At 50.5% G+C, this 18970-nt stretch overlaps 5 protein-coding genes across 5 annotated transcripts; 3 read left to right on the forward strand and 2 right to left on the reverse strand.

Moving 5' to 3' along the window:
• Nucleotides 1-780: 780 nt before the first annotated feature.
• Nucleotides 781-2275, forward strand: BO87DRAFT_388292 (bZIP transcription factor; the record flags this gene model as incomplete). The annotated part of the gene is made up of 2 exons (XM_025624850.1): nucleotides 781-1143; nucleotides 1202-2275. 2 exons carry the CDS (start codon nucleotides 781-783, stop codon nucleotides 2273-2275), a joined length of 1437 nt encoding a protein of 478 aa, XP_025478168.1.
• A 3100-nt stretch (nucleotides 2276-5375) lies between these two features.
• Nucleotides 5376-6335, forward strand: eng2 (putative GPI anchored endo-1,3(4)-beta-glucanase; the record flags this gene model as incomplete). Its single annotated transcript, XM_025618913.1, has 1 exon — nucleotides 5376-6335. A coding segment is annotated over one exon (960 nt), but the record flags the coding sequence as incomplete, so codon positions are not given.
• A 1943-nt stretch (nucleotides 6336-8278) lies between these two features.
• BO87DRAFT_362732 (NRPS-like enzyme) lies at nucleotides 8279-11600 on the reverse strand (the record flags this gene model as incomplete). Its single annotated transcript, XM_025621649.1, has 4 exons — nucleotides 8279-9409; nucleotides 9461-10472; nucleotides 10524-11281; nucleotides 11331-11600. 4 exons carry the CDS (start codon nucleotides 11598-11600, stop codon nucleotides 8279-8281), a joined length of 3171 nt encoding a protein of 1056 aa, XP_025478170.1.
• A 69-nt stretch (nucleotides 11601-11669) lies between these two features.
• On the reverse strand, nucleotides 11670-13486 carry BO87DRAFT_408148 (uncharacterized protein; the record flags this gene model as incomplete). Its single annotated transcript, XM_025626129.1, has 8 exons — nucleotides 13287-13486; nucleotides 13130-13192; nucleotides 12908-13039; nucleotides 12628-12720; nucleotides 12156-12395; nucleotides 12004-12089; nucleotides 11895-11952; nucleotides 11670-11809 (listed from the first exon to the last, which is right to left on the reverse strand). The coding sequence occupies exons 1-8, from the start codon at nucleotides 13417-13419 to the stop codon at nucleotides 11670-11672; spliced, it is 945 nt and encodes a 314-aa protein (XP_025478171.1). The 5' UTR covers nucleotides 13420-13486.
• Nucleotides 13487-15483: 1997 nt separating this feature from the next.
• On the forward strand, nucleotides 15484-16901 carry BO87DRAFT_312435 (S-adenosyl-L-methionine-dependent methyltransferase; the record flags this gene model as incomplete). Its single annotated transcript, XM_025619578.1, has 5 exons — nucleotides 15484-15660; nucleotides 15715-15844; nucleotides 15891-16014; nucleotides 16068-16504; nucleotides 16564-16901. 5 exons carry the CDS (start codon nucleotides 15484-15486, stop codon nucleotides 16899-16901), a joined length of 1206 nt encoding a protein of 401 aa, XP_025478172.1.
• Between the last annotated feature and the right edge of the window lie 2069 nt (nucleotides 16902-18970).

An 18970-nucleotide genomic window follows, 5' to 3' on the forward strand; every position in this document is an offset into this window, starting at 1 on the left:
CTCTATTATACCAACGAAAGAGTCTTTCCAATGTGCTATTAAATCAGACTAGAGAGATAGCTTGTGGATCAATAAAAATCTACTTGAAGACTGGGCGGTGGGGCCAGAAATGATCATCAAAATCATCTTGAATCTACTGTTCAAGCTGGAATTTGTTGCTTATTGTATTTATATGTTAGTATTTTACAGAAGAAAAGAACCAACTCTGATATAGATAGGACTGGTCTAAGTGGAGATCAAAATTACAACAATTTCCTATCCTAAAGAGTCACCCCAATGTAGGGAGCTTTTTCTGCATCGGGATTCGTTATAGATAAAAGTACGATTTAGACAACTAACTAAACACTTATTTGACTCACATTAAGGTTTAGAAGTAATCTTGGTTCCCACTGGTTCTGGTGTTGTAGGGCGGATGAGGATGATCAAAATTTTTGATTAGTGAACATCCCGAGCCGAGGTATCTCTCCTGCCTCCCCTTTTGCTCAACCAACACACACCTGAAGCACATCATCCACTTAGTGTCAAAAATATACTTGCATAGAGGTAAAGTTTCTAAGCTGTTTAACTTTACTTTTATGCTATCCGCCCCAATAAAGCATAGATCGACACGGTCTGGACGGGTTGGATGCTGTGACGTGTGGCGACTGGACACGGCAGGGCAGAATATGTCAGCAGCTCTTCTGCCTTTTACTTTTCTCTCCACCACCTCCATCAGCTCTTCCGTACAAACAAACCATCACGGTAAATAATGTTATATTCTGTCTATCGCCAAAAGCAAATATGAGCGACTCAGACACAGCTTTACTCCCCTGGGAGAGCGTCAACGATGCGTTCTTTGGATCTCACTATGACTCGACAGCCCCGCAGATAACATCGCTGCTCTCGGCCTGCTCGTATCCCGTGCCCCAACAGATCAGGCAACAACAAAGGAGACAGCAAGATGTCCAACTCCCCCTTCTTGGTGGAATCATACCAGAGAATCAATTGCTTCTTTATAATAACAACACCCAGCCGACTCAGCCGCCAGTAAAATCTCTGAAACGCACTCGCAATGAGGTAGAGAAGTCTGGCTCGTCGGCGCTTACTAAACGAGGTCGACCGCGGAAAGTAGCCCAGGACACCGCAGATGAAGATCCAGAAGAGGTACGCGGGACTCAGCTTGTTTGTACACTACTATCAAGAAATTGATCAACTCGAGCAGAGACGTCGGAGACAGATCCGACTTGCGCAACGTGCATATCGCTCACGAAAAGAAGCCAACCTCTCGTCTTTGAAAGGTCGCATCTCCGAACTCGAAGGAATTGTGGAAAAGATGAGTACATCTGTTTTATCGCTTAGCGACGAGCTGGTTCGGTCGGGAGTATTGGCATCTCATGCTGGTTTGACGGAGCATCTGCGCGATACCGTTCAGACATGCCTCACCCTAGCGAGAGAGGCCAGCAATGATAGCCCTCAGGAGGTTACGACTATTTCGCCACCTCAAACCGATGATGGCCTGCCCGATTTCCTGCCGCATGAACAGCATAGCCAATCGGCACAGATTGTCGAACTGGATGAGAGCGTCTCCTCCATCTTGGAGCCTAATCTACATCTGGAGCTTAGAGAATCATCGATAACATGGAGCAAGAAAATACCTCGCTTCTTCGAGTCATCGGAATCCGCTGAAATGGATTTGACTGTATTCACCGATAGACTCCACATGTCATGCGTCTATCAAGGGTGCTTTGCCCTTTGTGACGAATCCATCAGTATAGACAGGATACAGAAGCATTTCTGCCTGCTACTTCAGATTATGGAGAGAACACGTATTGCGTCATACTTCCAAGCCGCGCTAAATGAGAAAGAGAGTCGAAAATATTTTGCGGAGTGGGAAGAGGTACCCTTCTTCAGTCTGGGGGGCGCAGGAACCCATTACTCTCGGTCTTCCCTGAAGAGCAAAGCAGCTGATCGTCCATTCCGGCCTGGAGTGCGGTGGGTTTCCGTGCGATCAGTATCACACTTCCCGCAACATATACAGACCAAGCTTCAAGGAGACTGGTTTGATATGGGCGACCTGGAAGGATACTTGAGGGAGCATGATGTACATCTTCTCACATATCCTCCCATGGATCCCGCGCGCCATCGTCTCAAGGGAACAGCGATTAATGCGGCACGTTTCATACAGGGTATGGCTCCATTTCGCTCCTTGCTTTTCGATTCTCAATACTCACTGATTGACAGCACTATCCGCAAATGCAATATGTCTTGGGTGGACGCCGGGGTTCAGCCGCCGTGATGTGGAGAGCGCTCTCCAGTCTTGTGTATGGAGATGAGGTAATAGCTGCTTTACGGGAATGTGGCTTACATTACTGCCATGATTTTAAAGAACATAGCTAGTCTGATTAACACATCACGGATGATGCTTCTGGGTCACCGGACATCTCTCTCGCGGAATTTAGGATCGCCTCGCAAGACAGACCATTGAAGCAGAAGGAAGAACGGCGGAGAGAAATATTCATCTCTGTATCACAGATCAGCGAGCATGCTGCTGACCCTTGCAGAAAGGATGGTTGCTTAGCTGCTATAGCTCACTGTCATGCTCTCGGGAATTTTATTATGGCCGTTATGGCCACTCCGCTCTTCATTACCCCAGTGATAAGGATGGGTAATACAGTTCTTCCTTGCCTATATCGCCGCGCATGATCAGGAAGTGATTCAGAAATCGACAATCCGCCTGTCATCCATTACTGCTAGGGCCAACCCCATTTAAAATTCAGTGCTCGATTGTTCCTGAGCTACCAGTCTGCGAATTACACTTGACGGAATGTCAGCCTTGAGGACACCGTATTCCTGCAGCCGCACCGACGGTGAGTTCACAACAATGAGTCTGTGTGTCTGCTCGCAGAATTAGTGAAAGATGAATTCGCAAGCCACCTTCTCCGACCGGGCCCACCTATCATGGTGCACTACATGTTAGTATCCAAAATTTGTACCAACGGGTTTGTCTCTGGATCATTTTCTCTTTCCCGCCGACCTAAGGCGCTATGAACAGAGTCTCAAGCGCTTGTATTGCGATGAGTTTCCGAGACCTATTTCGAACCAGGCAGCCATATTTATAAATATCACACGGAGGGCGAAATTCCGAGACCAGGTTCCTCTGACCATGTACTACAAGTCTTTCATAGAGGGACGCACTGTTGTGGAGACAAGTCTAGACAGATGGGGCTAGGCGACGGGGCAAATGACACGCTCATGCGGATCCAAAGGCACATGGAAAATTTTCATCGAGGGCATGCACGTGCGGCTAATTGCGTGGAAGAGTTTCTTGAGCCTATGGCAACTGGCCCTTACAGATATGTCTGTCACTCGCCGTCTAGCAAAGTAAGTCCTAGCAGGATTGGAGGTCCAACTGCTCAGGTTGTGCTTTAGATGCAAGGACCGACGGCTTGACGTGATGTAAGCAACGTTGCACAAAAGAAACAAACAATCGTATGTCTTTGGGTGGCTACTTGGAATTTCCTTCTAGCAGGTTCTTTCAGAAAATGAACCGAAGATACTATGGCTGCGATGATCCAGTTTGTGCGACAGGAAACGGTCGAAATGACAAAGAAAGCCATGCACGTAAGGGGTTGTGAGGCTGACCTGGTCTCTAAGAACCAACCTCAACTGGAGATATACGTAAGCTTATACTTCGTCACACAGTTCCTGATGAATGCTTAAGCGGTGGACAATAGACCGCGCGGACATTGCCTCAAGGGCTTGGATTGGAGAGAGATCAATGTTTACTACCAGCGGCCCATGGAATAACTACCAAGTTAGCATCGCGGGTTATGGGGAAAGCCATAGGTCAATCATTCGATTGGAATATGTATCGCATAGAACGGCAGGATCGGTAGACACTAGAAAACTTAATATTAGCCAAGCCAGCTAGGGTATAGCGGCTTGGGGAGGATGGGATTAGTACTAGATAGTCGTCGCCAGGGGGGCTCAGCCCATGCCGATGGGCTTTGCCATTCCAGCCACAGGAGAGAGGCGCCCGGTCCCGTGGCTCACCACGCTAGTCCGTTTTTGGCTCCACCTGCATTCTTCAATCCAGGATTCCATCTCTCATTCTTCATGCGCCTCCATCTCCAATCTCTCTCTGGATCGAATTATCGGGCCTTTTCTGATCCCATCTGACCGGGAAACGCGATCGCTTTACGCACGTCGTGATGTGGCTAATCCACCCCCAATTATTCTCGTCTCTTCTTTAGGTTGATCCTCCAACTTCCGCCATGTCGGCACCAAGAAACAGCGGCGTGGTCAGCCCATCCCCACCCAGTGTCTAGACTCAATTAGCCTACAACGTCGGCTCATCCTCTACAAGGAAGAAAAAGGCATGTTCCTAAAATAATTCGCCTTTCACGACGGAGTGCTCCCATCCCCGATCACAGCCCAGGCCACGGAGTGGTGCCCCGGATCGGCAATCTCGTCCGGTCGCTCAGCGATCGCGACCTGTCAGCTGTTGGCTTGATGGCTTGGGAATGTGACGGTTGCCGGGATAGTGGCAGGGACATCGCCAGTTCTCTTTTACTCGGTCGCTGGGTCTGATGGTTCACAAAGGGCGTTTAGAACTGACATGGAGCAAGTTTTCGTTTAAATTAGGACCTGGCTTGTCCAACCCGAAGAGAAAACACAACCCTTGTGCTAGTCGAATCTTTGGGCTTCTCCTGTTTCATGTCATCCCGCCGAGCTCTCTGGTCGTGTTTCAGGCTCCACGATCGTGGTGTTGCTCTTTGTCGCTGATCCACCCGACATGCCTGGCCAAAGAATGAAGGCTGTGGACTCATCAAGACGCATTCTGTCTGTAACCTTCTTTTTGCTCTGATTCGTCGTGTACCTGCCGACCCCTCCCAGGCACGAACCGTCGTCCTCCCAATGGGCGGCAACGAGCCGCCCAGTGAATGGCCCAGGCGACAAGAACACTCAAGCTGATTTGTTATGGACCTTGAGAATAATGCTAGTGGCCTGCAGCCACTTGCGCAGACGCCACGCTAATTTAGATGTCGGGGTGTTGCTGTTATTATTTGTATATCGCCCGGCCTACCCCCGGTCTGCGTCATGCTCCCACATTGTTGTGTACATTCTCTACATATTTCTCCTTTCGCCCATCCTTTCCCTACATACGTTCTCTATTTTCTTATTTCTGACTAGCAGTTGATTTCTGCACTTCCTGTCCTACCTTCCTTTTCGCACTCTGTACGCCTAGAGGGCTACTTTCCATCCTTTTTCGTCCCCAAACGTCGATCGTTTTCGAATAAATCTCCGTTCCTAAAACCTCTGGTTTCTCTAATCCTTCAGAGTCCTCGGGACTTACCTTCCCTAACCGCGCAATTGCTTGACCGAACATAGTGACAATGCCTACCTCATCCCCACTATGGAGCGTAGGGTCGCTCGCTCTTTCATCGATGATCTTGCCCGCCGCGGCCAGCGGTTATCAACTTGTGGAAACCTGGAAGGGCGAGGATTTCCTGACGGCTTTCGATTTTTACACAGGCGCTGACCCCACGAATGGATTCGTCACGTATGCGAATCAGAGCTATGCCGAGAGCAAGGGGCTGGTCAAGGTCAACTCGAACGGTACCTTCTATATGGGTGTCGACCATACCACGAAGCTGAGCACCAACGGTCCTGGCCGGGAGTCCGTCCGCATTGGGAGCAACAAGTATTATGATGAGGGTCTGTTCATCATCGACCTCGAGCACATGCCCGGAAGTGTCTGCGGTACCTGGCCCGCCTTTTGGTCCACAGGCAAAGACTGGCCTACGGATGGTGAGATCGATATCATTGAAGGTGTCAATAAGAACGAAGCCAACGAGATCGTACTGCATACGAGCGGTACCTGCCAAGTTTCCAGCCAGAAGATGACCGGCACACTTTCCTCCACAGAGTGTGGTGAAGACTCTGGTACTACTGGATGTGTTGTTGAAGGTACTCAAGGTTCTTCTGGCACCCCGTTCAACGAGAACGGTGGCGGTGTCTACGCTATGCAGTGGACAGATGAGTTCCTCAAGTTCTGGTTCTTCCCCCGTGGTTCAATCCCCACCTCTATCACCAAAGGCGACCCCGATGTCGCTGCTTTCGGCACTCCGATGGCGCACATGCAGGGCTCGTGCAGCATCGCCGAACACTTCAAAGCCCAGCAGTTCATCTTTGACACCACCTTCTGCGGTGACTGGGCTGGCGGAGTTTACAGCACCTCCGGCTGTCCTGTGAGCGATAACAGCAGTTCCTTCAAGAGCTGCGTTGCTTATGTCGCCGAGAACCCAGCAGCTTTCGCCGAGTCCTACTGGGAGATTAACTACATCAAGATTTACCAGACTGGTGTCGCAGCCTCCACTTCTGCTTCTGCTTCCCGCGTCGAATCTGCAGCCACTGTGGTTGAGACCGTCTCGTCTGTCAAGGAAGTGACTAACTCTGTTGTTGCGACCACTGCCGGTGCTACTACTGTTGCCACCACCGCTGATGCCGAGACTGCTACAACCATCACAATGGCTGAAACCACCACTGCCGCCGCAGCAACCGAGAGCTCTGTCGCTGATGAGAACGGCTCTTCTGCATCGACGTCCACCCACTATGTTACTATGACCACCACTATCTGCCCGATTGCTGAGAGCTCCTCTGCTGCGGCTGCTCTGGCTGGCGGAAGCTCCGAGGCTACCGAGGGTAGCAACAGCGAGAGTAGTTCTGCGACTGCAACACCAGCTAGCGCCAGTGGCGCTAGCGCTGAGGCTAATGGTAGTGAGGGCTCTTCTGCCGCTGCAACTACCCCCTCAACTGCTACTGGGGCAAGCGCGGAAGCAAATGGTAGCGAGAGCTCATCTGCTTCTGACGCTGGCAGTGTTGCTTCTGGAACACCATCTGATATCAGCACCACCGGTGCAAGCGGCGACGCCAGTGAGGGTGCCTCTGCTTCTGCCACACCTTCTAATGTCAGCACCACCGGTGCGAGTGCCGAAGCTAATGGTAGCGAGGACTCCTCTGCTTCTTCCGAGGCTAAAGCTGTCGCTTCTGCCACCCCATCCAGCGTCACTGGTGCAAGCGCCGAGGCGAATGGAAGCGACAGCGCCTCTTCGAACGCTGCAACCACGTCCAATGTGAGCGGCGCCAGCACACAATCCGGTGATGATGAGAGCACCCCAGCATCTGCTGTGGCCAATGCCGGTTCTTCTGCTACGCCTGCCTCCGTTAGTGGTGCAAGTGCGGAAGCTAATGGCAGTGAACAAAGCGCTGCTGCGGCTGCTTCAAGTGTCAGCGGGGCAAGTGCTGTGGCTAATGGTAGCGAGGGAAGCTCCAGCCAGTCGTCGGGGTCCCACGCCGGATCTGACTCCTATGGATCTGTCCCCTCAAGTGCTGCTGCATATGGCAGACCTGCCCCCAGCTCGTCCAGCCATGCATTTGCCACCGTACCCTCTTCTAGCGGATCAATCCGTAACCCAACCTCTGCTGCCGCTGCCAACAATGCTGCCGCTGCCACCCAGGGCAGCTCTGCTTCCGGATCTAAGTCCGGCCACTCTGGCTCCGGTTCCTCGTCTGCTACTACCCCCTCAACACCTGTCTTCACTGGTGGAGCAAACAAGTTGACTCTTGGTGCCTCCAGCGTTGTCGGTTTCTTTGCTTTTGCTCTGTTGGCTTAGCGGGCGATTTTGGTACTTTGTGAATTACCCACATCCATTCTGCTTCTTTCACATCTCGTAGGGAGAGACTTTGTTTGCAACCTACTGTTTTTTTATGTACTATAGGCTGGTTGCCTTGCTTGAAGCATTCCACTTGCCATCCTGGTCCACACCCTTCGATCGCGTTCGATATCCGCCTTCTTTCGGCTATACTTTGAGATTCCGAGCTTAGATAGTTAATCAAATAGCACAAGATACACTATCCATGATTATGTTGGAAGATTAATAGCCGAGTACTCAATAAACCATAGAATTTGTAGTATCCACTTGTTTTATGCGATCTCGTCATGTGACGATAGTGACGAAATGAGCAACGGTGTCTGAATCGTCACTTCCCCAGTTGTCAACCACTGCACCACTTCTTACAATCATCTCTCTTCGTCTTCTCCATCGCTGATACTAGTTTTTCTTTGTCTCTGTGATCCAGAGAGTTCCATGGTATTACATTTAATTATCTCGAAAGTTCATTGTAAGATTGATGAATTAAACTGCTAACTCCAAAGCCAAATGTGGTATCTAGAAGATCGTGAACTATTTACAGACAAATATCGACATGAAGAGATCACCGTAGTCTCATAAGTCCTCTAAGCAGACTTCCATCGCTTCAACCAGTCCTGCGCGTACCGAGTGAGGATACCATCCTGTACAATCCTCAACCGACCATTCCTCAACGTCATACTGTCTCTCTCTGCTTTCTCAGTGAGAAACCTCACCGGCTTCGGGGCGCCCTCACTGTACATTGACTCATAATGAGCCGTCAACTTCACAGCAGGGTTGATCATTTCCTCTCCTCGAGCTTCACTTTCGCGAAGCATCTGCAGCCAGTTCTCAAACGGGACGGTCTCGAATGAGAATCCGCTGCGTCTAAGTGTATCGAGCAAAGATGACCATGTGAAGACGCGCGAGTTGCAAAGGTTGTAGATGGTGTCGTCGACCCACTCGCCGGATGCTGTGCTGTCCCAGCGCTCCTCGAGGGAGTTGAAGGAACATGCACGGGCTAGTTCAAGCATGGAGCAGGCAAGCTTGTCGACGGGTAGCCAGGAGCATGTGATGTCGTGGTCAGGCAAAGCTTTCAGGGTCAGAGCTGAACGGATCATCAGAGGGATGGCCTCTGAGTCGTTCCATAATCCCTTCTTTGAGTGGCCGGATACTTGCCCGATCCGAAGGGAGTATGTGCGTGCACCAGCTCTGCGAGCATTGCTGACGATCTTCTCCCCGATCAGTTTTGAGCGTCCGTATCCCATCTCAAGAGCGCTAGCAAGATCTTCGATGGGGGTCTCGTCTACGTCGGACGAGGCACCGAGAGCTGTTGAGATAGAGGAGCAGAAGAGGAGAACTGCTGGTTCAGGGAGGTTCACGGATAGGGAGAGGTTGATGAGGTTTTGGAGTCCTTTGATGTGAGGCTCGAAGCTCATGAGTGGAAGGTTGAAGTTGACGGGCCATGCGGTGTGGATGATGAGAGACACGGATTGTCGCATCTCCGCCATCATTATCTCACCGACTCCCAGATCAGGCTCTTCAAGAGAGCTGTTGAGAGCGACAATCTTCTGCAGTCGGTAAGGAAGGACTGAGAGGCCTTTCTGTGCGAGGGTGTCAATGACAGCCTTTTTGGGCTGAGATCTCCGTGTCAGGCAGTACACGGCAGACACGCTGTCGTCGTTCAGAAGCTTGTAGAGAGTGTGAGCGCCGATAGAACCAGTTGCTCCAGTGAGGACCTGCGCTTGTTAGTTGACGACTCGATACAGCTGGCCAGGATAAAGACTTACAACACTCTTTTGCGTTGCTACGGAGCTGGGGCTTGGTGTGTGCCTCTGGAAGACGGAGTATTTTTCAATGAGTCCTGGCATCATGGAGACTTCATCCTCAGCCACATCTTGCTGACCGGACTGAACCAGGTGGATATGCTCTGCTAAGCGGACAATATTCCCAGTTTCAAAAGCGACATTGTGGCCGATGTCCTTGGGGTCCTCTACTTTGAAGTCCCTCAATATTAGGCGACGGAGATGGATTGCCTTCAGGCTGTCTAAGCCTTCGGCGAAAAAGTCGGAGTTAGGAGTAGAGATGGGGAATCCAAGCTCTTCGTGACAGAGCTTGATCAGATGGTTCTCCGTTGCGGTCAAGTCCAGCTTGAGAGTTCCGTCGGCTGTTTGTTCGAGTTTCGTATACATGTTCTCGATGGTTTCTTCATACTTGGCATATACCTGGGCTCTGATCATTGATCCCTTGTCTGTACGAGGACAGGCGCAGTCAATAGGCAAGACAAGGATCATGTCGCGGGATATTTGAGAGAATTGCTCTGCCCGTGAATTGGCATCTTCCACTGTTGGCCAAAGAAGATCCAAATACTCTTCATCAGAGAACATCTGGGAGTTTTCTGTACGGAAAACCAGCAAGCCAGGAACGGCTTTGTTGACACCGACAACAACTGCTTCCTGAACCAGAGGGCTCTGCTTGATGCAGCCCTCGATTGGGAGAGGAAGGACCTTCTCACCATTGACAAGCGTGATTCGGTCATCCAGACGCGACACGTACTTCCATCGGTCGGCAAGAGTTGGGTGGGGAGTGAAGACGTCGCGAGAGTGGTATGAGCCAGGGGGCTCATTGGAATTTGAGGCCGTCAATGCAGGGTGGCCTTTGAGGTAGACGACTTCATAGAGCGCGTCACTGATGGGTTTCATCCAGATGAATGGCTTGATGTTGTCGAAGAAGCGCATATAGTTCCAGAAGGGATCTCCTGCTGGCCGAGAGATCGACTCGGCGACCAGGCCGGCTTCCGTTCTAGAAGCGAGTTAGCAACACAACTAGCTGAGAATGCTGGTGGATACATACAGCCCGAATGAACCACCGAATCTAACACCCTCGTCTACAAGTCTATCACCCAGCTCGTCAGGGCATGGTGCACCACCATATGTGACAGACTTGCAAGCTCTCAGCGCTTTTAGCCCGCGTGGGCTGTCGACAAGGAGTTGGAGTAAGTATGGTACGCCCTGGACCGATTCGGGTTGTGCTGCTTCCAGCGCAGCAACGGCCGTACTTGCGGTCAATGGCAGAGAGGCATCCCACATGTATGCTGTTCGTCGCATATACATGGCTTGCAGGGCTGTAGATAGCCCGTGAAGATGATACCATGGCAATGAATTGAAAGAAGTGAACCCAGGACCCCGCATCGGATGCGTCATCAAGGCTTTGTGACTTAAGAAGAGAGGCTTGGGGGTACCTGTTGACCCTGAAGAGTGCAGGATCAGAGCAATCTTTTCGACCTGGAGTTCGGGACGACGACTCCGACATATCACAACAGCATCAGAGTCTTCTGATAGGTCCTCTGGAGAAGGTCTTTCGATGATTGGGCGACACGCAATTAACTTTAGGCGAAGGACTTCACCCATTGTGGCGCGAATATTCGGCGATTGGCCATAAAGTATTGTGTTACAACCGACCGTGTCTAGTAAGGACACACACGCTGTGGCCGATAGGCGTGGTGATAACATCATGACCGTATATCCGAGCCTGCTAAGAGCAAAGAATGTGATCACCATGTTGAGATCTGATAGGGTGAAGAGAGCAACTGTTGCTCCTTCTTTTCGGGCCTAAGAGAGGGTCAGCTTCACACTTGATCTGCAGCGTTTCATTGCATACCGGCTTGAAACCGTAGTCCATTAATGTGCAGACCGCATAGTCGATCATGCAGTCAAGATCCTGACCGTTGAAGTACTCATAGGACACGGATCCGTTTTGAGAGGGCTTGGGATAAGCCAAGATGGGATGTTGAATATAATCAGCTGCTCGCAGGCGAATCAAGTCATCTAAGAGATGAAGACGGCCGAAGCGTGCAACAACCTGGTCTGTGGTGTTTGTTGTCGCTTTGGGGGCCTGGTCTGTGACCCCTTCATACTGAGGAATTCCCATGATGAGAGTTGACGAAGCTGTACATCAGATAAACCTGAGGTGCTGATGTTGGGGGGAACCAGGGCCTATTTAAGTCCAAGAGCCAGGCTGAGGTGGGTAGATACATCGACCATTTTTGCTATTTCGCCTGGAGGTCGGCGGAGATGAACCGAGTCCGGACCTAGGAACAGTCGCGGCCTGTTGGTTCCCACAGTTTGGGTTTCCTATCCCTGCACAAAACGAAGCGGTGTATGACTAGGAAACGCAAACTGTCAGGCTGATGATCTCCACTGGGAATGACGTCCCCTTAGACACTAGGACCATCAGGAGAGTTGATTACAGGGGCCACTACGTATGCGAACTGTGGCAAGTCCTAAAGCTAATCAGAACCCTAAAGCCAGCACGGGCCCAAATCTGGCCGGACCATGGATGCACGATCGCGATCAGGTGCTGTCAAATCAAGGAACAGAGCTGGCCTGATTTGGTCTGGGATGACACCAATGCTCCTGCCTGTCCGTGCGATGGTCCAAGCTGACTGGATGACAGCGCGCGGGTGCGGTGAAATTTGTCAGTCACACTGCAGCAGATGATGCACGAGCGGAAGCACAGTTCGCAGCATGATGGGCTGGTTGCATAATGTTGCATCCCGCGACATAAGGACGACCCCAATAGTGCAGGGATTGTCAACAATCAGCGTCCATCCAGCCGAGGGACTAGGGCAAGCTAGGATGAACTCCCGCCCCAGTAACCGGGTTCCCGGCCCAGGAACCTGGATCGCGCCCTCGGGAGTGGAAGATCGATCGCTGATCAGCTTTTCTTACAGAGACAGCTAAGCAGTGGACAACCCCTCTTTGCTTTGTTTTTCCTCTATATTTGTTTTTTTTCCTCCTCGGCTTTGTTCGCTCCCTAGCCTTGGGGTTGGGACTTTTGGGGAGGGAATGCGAGGCCCGACGTCCTCTCAGGCTGACAAATGCCCACCCTTCCCAAAATAGAGTGTCACAGCAAAATTGGCTGGGGATGCTGTCTCCACCGACAAAAGACGATGTACCCGTGCAGAAAGCCATGTCCGAGTACTCGTGTTCAACCTTCCTCGATGGCCTGTTTCTGACCTGTCTACTGGAGTGGGGCCTTAAGAATATGGCTGTCGCACACTTCAGCCCCGAACTCGACGACCCCTTGCACTGTCAGGAAGTACGGAATACGGCGGACAGTGAACTCGTCTCACGCCTGCACCGCCACCCGAGATGGCTTGGAATTGAATTCGTTAGTTTAGGTCGAGTCATTTATTGTCTTACTAGCCATAATGGCCGCCCTTCAAGTCGACGCACTGGCCCGTGCACCGGACTTCTGCAGCTGGTACTTTTCTCCTTTGCATCCATCAAAGCCCGGTTTTTGGCCAGTGCGGACCGTGCGAATATCCGCAATACCGGAGCGAGGTGCTCGATTGACAAATTCTCCGCCTCACTCCTGCTCAAATTTCTTTTCTCCTAATATTACGCTCTATATGATTATGACTTCGATATTGTTTCTGGATTTGAAGTTGGTTTCACATACAATGCCTGCCACTGGAGCTAGAAGATTCTGCAACACGGTAGCCCGATCATTGATCGATTCTGCTCTATCAATAGGTCCAAATTCCCATCCGATCGGAACGCCACGAGCTGACTTCGGGTGGGTCAAACCAAGCAGTACTTCTTACGATGTGACCTGTCCGACGGAGGCAAAAGTCCTCTGTGACTTGCCGGGAAGCGCCCTCTAGATATTGCCGCTGTTGAGGTCTCACCTGGCACATAGTACCACCCGATGGGGCCCCGGCGCTACGATAAAGGTATGTTCCCATAACTTCCGTCCAAAGTGGAGCGACCTGGGCCGGGAGGTTGATCCGCCGGTAACATTGCAGGTTTGGGATTTAGTTGCCATGAGGTGCAGACTGAAGGCGTCAATGCTGTCAGTATCCATTGTGGTTGGCCTATCGACTGCTTTCACCTGCTTTTAGCCGCTCACCGAGTCTTACACAAGCACCCCTATCGACAATGCCGGCTATCCGATCCGCCACCCTAAGCCGGGGAGCTGGAAAAAAAATGACCAATATTGGGTTACCAGCGCATGATATATCCAATCTCCCGCCTTTTATTCCTGAAATAGTGCGATAATTCGTCACGATTGGCTGGTCCGTGTACCAAATTGCAGCCGGGATTTTAACGTAAGGCGGAATTGTTGAGCGATCGACGGTCTAGCCCAACTAACCACCCTATAGCTCGCATCAATGGACATTCAGGACAGATAAGCACCTTTGTGTGTGTGTAGTCAAGAGTCCGATTCAACTAGCTAAGGCAGAAGCGCAGTTCCTCCCCGATGCTTGGGCCATAACAGTAACATCGATAAAAAAGCAACAACTAACACTTGACACTACACGGTAGAATGACTGGACCGGGGAGTAAACAATGATCTACGCGGGTGTCACCACGGCCGGTTTCCATACTGTTGGTATGACCCTGCAGTTGTTCATTCAATCTGTCGCCTCACTCCATACTTATGAGGTACTAGCACCAGGACTAGCGACAATATCATTTGGACCCGAGACTGCGATACTGCGATCGCAAACGTGTCGGACAAATTCATAGCTTCGTCGATCGTATTGCACACCACGCTCAGACTTTTAGTTAGATGATGATACGCTTGCCTCACTTGACGGCGATAAGCACGGACCTGGAGTCTATTTTGCGGCCAGTCTAGACCAGACACCAATCGGATTCCAGATACAGGTCTCTACCCAGGTTCCTGGAACGGATCCGTATGGTTTAATATCGCAACAGTGCCGGAATACTCGATACACCATCCGGTAGGAGCGCCTGGTTGAAACATTGGCTCTAGTAGCAGACCCCGAGGAGGGGTTGCTTCTTTGTTGCTATGTTGGGCACATCTGTGTGGTCAGACCAGACGATCTTACCTAGCGATCTCCGCGTCGGACAGACAGCTAGTGGGAGCCATAGCTTCATACATAAAGCACACACGTACATACATACATACTTACCGACGTACTGACTCTGGAGGAGCTTGGGCCAGCCGGAGCGGTGGCCATCTTACGGGGTCTGACGGACATTTAGCATTTAGTACTTTCGGAGTGGCGTTGTGGCGCTGGTCCAGGAACAGGGTAATCGGGAGGCCCCAACCCAGCGGTACTGCGCATCTATCTAGCGGGAAAATCTCTTACTGAGTGTGTCTTAAACAATGGGCGGAGCAGCCCGGATTACGACAAAGTTCTGCATATGCGCCAGGATTCATTGAACTTTCATCAGGAGGAGGGGAGCAAAGCCCGTGCGAAAGTGACCCCAGGCTATTGAAAGCCATTGCCACAGATAGATTGGGCGTCCCGTAATGGGAGGAGGCTCGTCAGCTGGACCACAAAAAGTAAAAGCCTGGGGAGAATAGTCGGAAAAGATACGGCTGGACCATCTCCAACCTCTGCCCCGTGCGACGTGATTCATGCGGCGATACGTCTGCTACTGCTATTGTGTCATGATGATCTGGGGCCTCGCCCGACAATCTGCATCCGGAACTATTGGAAAAGCATCGACACAAAGTCCCAGATTGAAGTGTCCTGCAATTATCCTTGCCTTGGAGTCCCGGCGGATGCGACCGGCCTGCCAGGCTTGCTTTTTCCAGGAGTCCGGGTACGGGCATCATTGCGCGATTGGCATCCTTGCTGATTGATCGACTGCTTGAATTATTGGATTAATCCAGTTCTGGGTCGGTTTTCTGTCCCGCGGAAAGTGCTATATAATCCCTTAACCTGCATGTTGTTTCACCGCTGCTACATCTTTGCATCTCACGCATTCCCATACTACCCAACTATAGCATAGTCTTCTGTATCCTCTCACATTTACTACTTTGTATGATAAAGATGGCTGTCGACCAGTCCAAGGTCCTCTCCCTAGTGGAGACCATCAAGCAGACAGCATTGCAGGACCAAGGTGCATGCCGCTCTGCACAGTCGCATTTCCAGCTGCTCGGCTTGATCGACGAGCTGCGTCTTGCAGTTGAGACTCCTACGGAGACGGTGCTGCGCTTGATCTACCAGGTAAGTTGCTTCTTTCCCTTCCGCTCAGGTGATTATCGCTTAACGTGCATGCAGCCACCGCAAAATGCAGCCCTCCGCACCGTTATGGATCTCGGTATCTTCCCATTGTTGGTGGAGCAAAGCAAGCGCGGGATGTCAGGTACAGAGCTGGCGGCACAAACTGGTGCTGAGCGCGGATTAATTGGTAAGATGATCGCCAAAGTCTTCACGGTCTCTGCTCATACCTATAGTCCGTCTGATGCGAGTCATGACCGCACTGGGCTTGTGCGCAAACCCAGAATCCGAATTATACATTGCGACCGACAAGACTGTCGCACTCACTCGACCGATCGGAAGAGATGGCATTCCTTGCATGTAAGTCGCTAGATTGATTACCTGCACTATTGCATGCAATATTGACGGCATAGATACGATCTGACTCTTCCCACTCTCGCTAAACTTCCTGACTATTTTCGGGAACACCGCTACATCTCCCCAAAGGAGTATGCCCGTTCACCCATGCAATGGGCAGTCGGGAAGAGCCAGTTTGAATGGCTTGCGCAGAACAAGCACCGCCAATCGCTCTTCAACTCGTACATGTCTAGTCGTCGTCATGGCAAACCGAGCTGGTTTGACGTGTATCCCGTCGAGCGATTGACAAATGATGCCGTGGACCACCAGGAGGCTGTTTTCCTCGTCGACGTAGGCGGCAACCAAGGCCATGATCTGGTGAAGTTCCAGGACACGCACCCCGAGGTCCCTGGCCGGCTCGTCCTACAAGATTTACCCAAGGTGGTGTCTCGCTGTCCTGGGGGGAGAATCGAAGGAATGGGGTACAGCTTTTTGGACCCACAGCCTATCAAGGGTATGCAATATTTCTCACGGACCTTCAATCGTTTCACTGTCAAGCTAACAGACACACAGGCGCAAGAGCATACTACTTCCGTGCTATTTTCCATGACTGGCCAGACCACATCTGCCGCAAGATTCTGGTTAACACTATCTCTGCCATGGATCCTGAGTACTCCCGCATCATCATTTCTGACTTTGTTCTCCCGGACACGAATGCCCCGCTCCTGCAGTCATCGTTGGACATCCAGATGATGAGCATCGGCTCGGGGGTGGAGCGCTCTGAACGCCAGTGGCGCGAGCTGCTCGACGAAGCGGGATTGGAAATCACTGGCATTTGGAACAGTAACCCGGGGATGGAGTCTGTGATTGAAGCCGTATCCAAGCGAAGCCAGCGCTGTTCCAGTCCTTGATGGCGTAACCTTGATACATGTTCTTCGGCGTTGGATCTGTCATATTGTCTGTGCGCTTTCTGGTTTGAGTTTCGTTTAGTTTCTTAGATATCCCAGTGGTGGCTAGCTGATTCGTTTCTGGTTGTTAATAATATAATGTGATACGAATTCATCAATCCCTTACTTGAAGCATCTCTTATTGAACCTTTCTTAGTAATAGTCACCATGTCACGGCTGACAGCTGAACTACCAATTTCCCGGCCGTGTGTATGTGGGGGGGATATACATATGTCATGCAATAAATGACTGAAACCGAGCCCCCCTTGCCGATAAATAACCTTTTTTTTTTTTTCATATTTGTCTTCGATGAATTCTGCAGCTGCAGAACCCCGTTAGGTGACAATCTCACATAATTGCATACGCAGTTATGTTATAGAAGATGCAAGAAGCTAAAGTTTATTTATTTTTATACTACTAGTATATCCCTTGCCCCTCCATTCCCCTCATCTCGCTAGTATATTCGACAGCTTGAGTCATAGATTTATCCTATATCCCGCAGGCGTGCATGCATATATCGACATTGTATTTCCTGCACGATTGCCGTTTCAGATGCACGGGATGGGGGGTTGGCGTGCGGTGTCATATTGAAGGTAACTTTATGTTCTGGGTGCGGTTGGGTTCCGGTTGGGATTGTGGTTTGGGAAATGTGATGGTGATGGTGATGGTTTCACCGCTAGTATAGAGTTTCTTTGTATGAGCATACCAGTAGGTTCTTCTAGTTATGAGTGTGATGAGCCTACTCCTATAGTAGATTGACATATAAATGTGGCAGAGGGTGTCGTGGTCACAGTTACACAGATGCAGTGTGTTCAGTTGAAGTTCTTTGTGCATTGTTCGGTAGTGTCCTGTCTGTGGATATATATCATGTGTTATATACCGTGATCCTTGCCCATACTATAGAACCAAGTACCAATAAAGCCACTGACTAACGACCAACAAGATGAAAAAAAGATGAATAAGAGTAAGAAGGTAATGTCCCCCTCCAACTCAACTACACATACTGAGAGCTAACCATCACTCACTGGTTTAGTAGTTTACTGTAGGAACCATTTCTGTCACCCTGCTCAAAGGCGGTCAAAAAACATACAGATTGGGAGCTCAGTTTTTCGGAGCTGTACGAAGAATATATCCGTTTATAGCCGTTTATATCCGCGCTTTTCGTTGCGAGGTCGATCGAGTTCTGCCGCTTTGGGCGGTAAAGAGAGCGGTCGGAATGGGCAGTAAGTACTTTGCTATCGTGGGCGGCTTTCTCTTATTGGAGAGAGTGAGATAGTAGTCGGATGGACGGCGTTGATGACATGATTATTGTCCCAGGGGAAACCTGTTTACTTTTGACTGAACTAAACAATCCATCAGATGACATGGTTCTCTTTCTACTTTTAGTTACCCCTTGGACCTGGTTATCTGAACCGTGCATCATGGTCTTGGCCTAAGGCGTGCCTGGTTTCTTGGAGTTGGTTCTATCTATTCGGTCACGTCCGTGGATTGACTTTGTGGCTATGCTTTCATTCTTGCTTTTATTTTACCTTGGGATTTGTGTTATATCATGGAGGGCCATGAGGGTTGGTTTGGTATTCTTCTGGTTTACGAACGCTTTCTTCTGGTGTCCTTATTGGTTGGGTTTGGTACGGTAGTGGTACCTTCTAAGCTTCGAGCTTTAACCTTGTGGCTAATTCTATTCCTCAGAGCTGAGGCTGGTGGTGATTGGCTGGTTGGTGGCTCCGAGTGTTCCTTGTTTTCTGGTGTTGTTGTTGTTGTTGCTTGTTGTTTAGGCTGTCGTTCGGTAAGGCGAATTCTGAGCAAGACGAGGTAGGTCGGTAGATATGATGGTTCCCTCTTATACAAGCTATATCTCTCCATCATGGGATCCACTATCAGGTGGCAATCACCGATAGGTTTCCCTGATGCCGTCTCCAACCATAACCTAGTACACTCCCTGTCTTCTTTCACATACCCTAGTAAATCACTGTTGTGTCGGATTTCTGCGATACTCTCCCATAGCTTTACCATTGTTAGTATCTTGAGTAGCC

This window comes from Aspergillus neoniger (genome assembly GCF_003184625.1).
Source record: "Aspergillus neoniger CBS 115656 unplaced genomic scaffold BO87scaffold_23, whole genome shotgun sequence".
NCBI lineage: Eukaryota > Fungi > Ascomycota > Eurotiomycetes > Eurotiales > Aspergillaceae > Aspergillus > Aspergillus neoniger.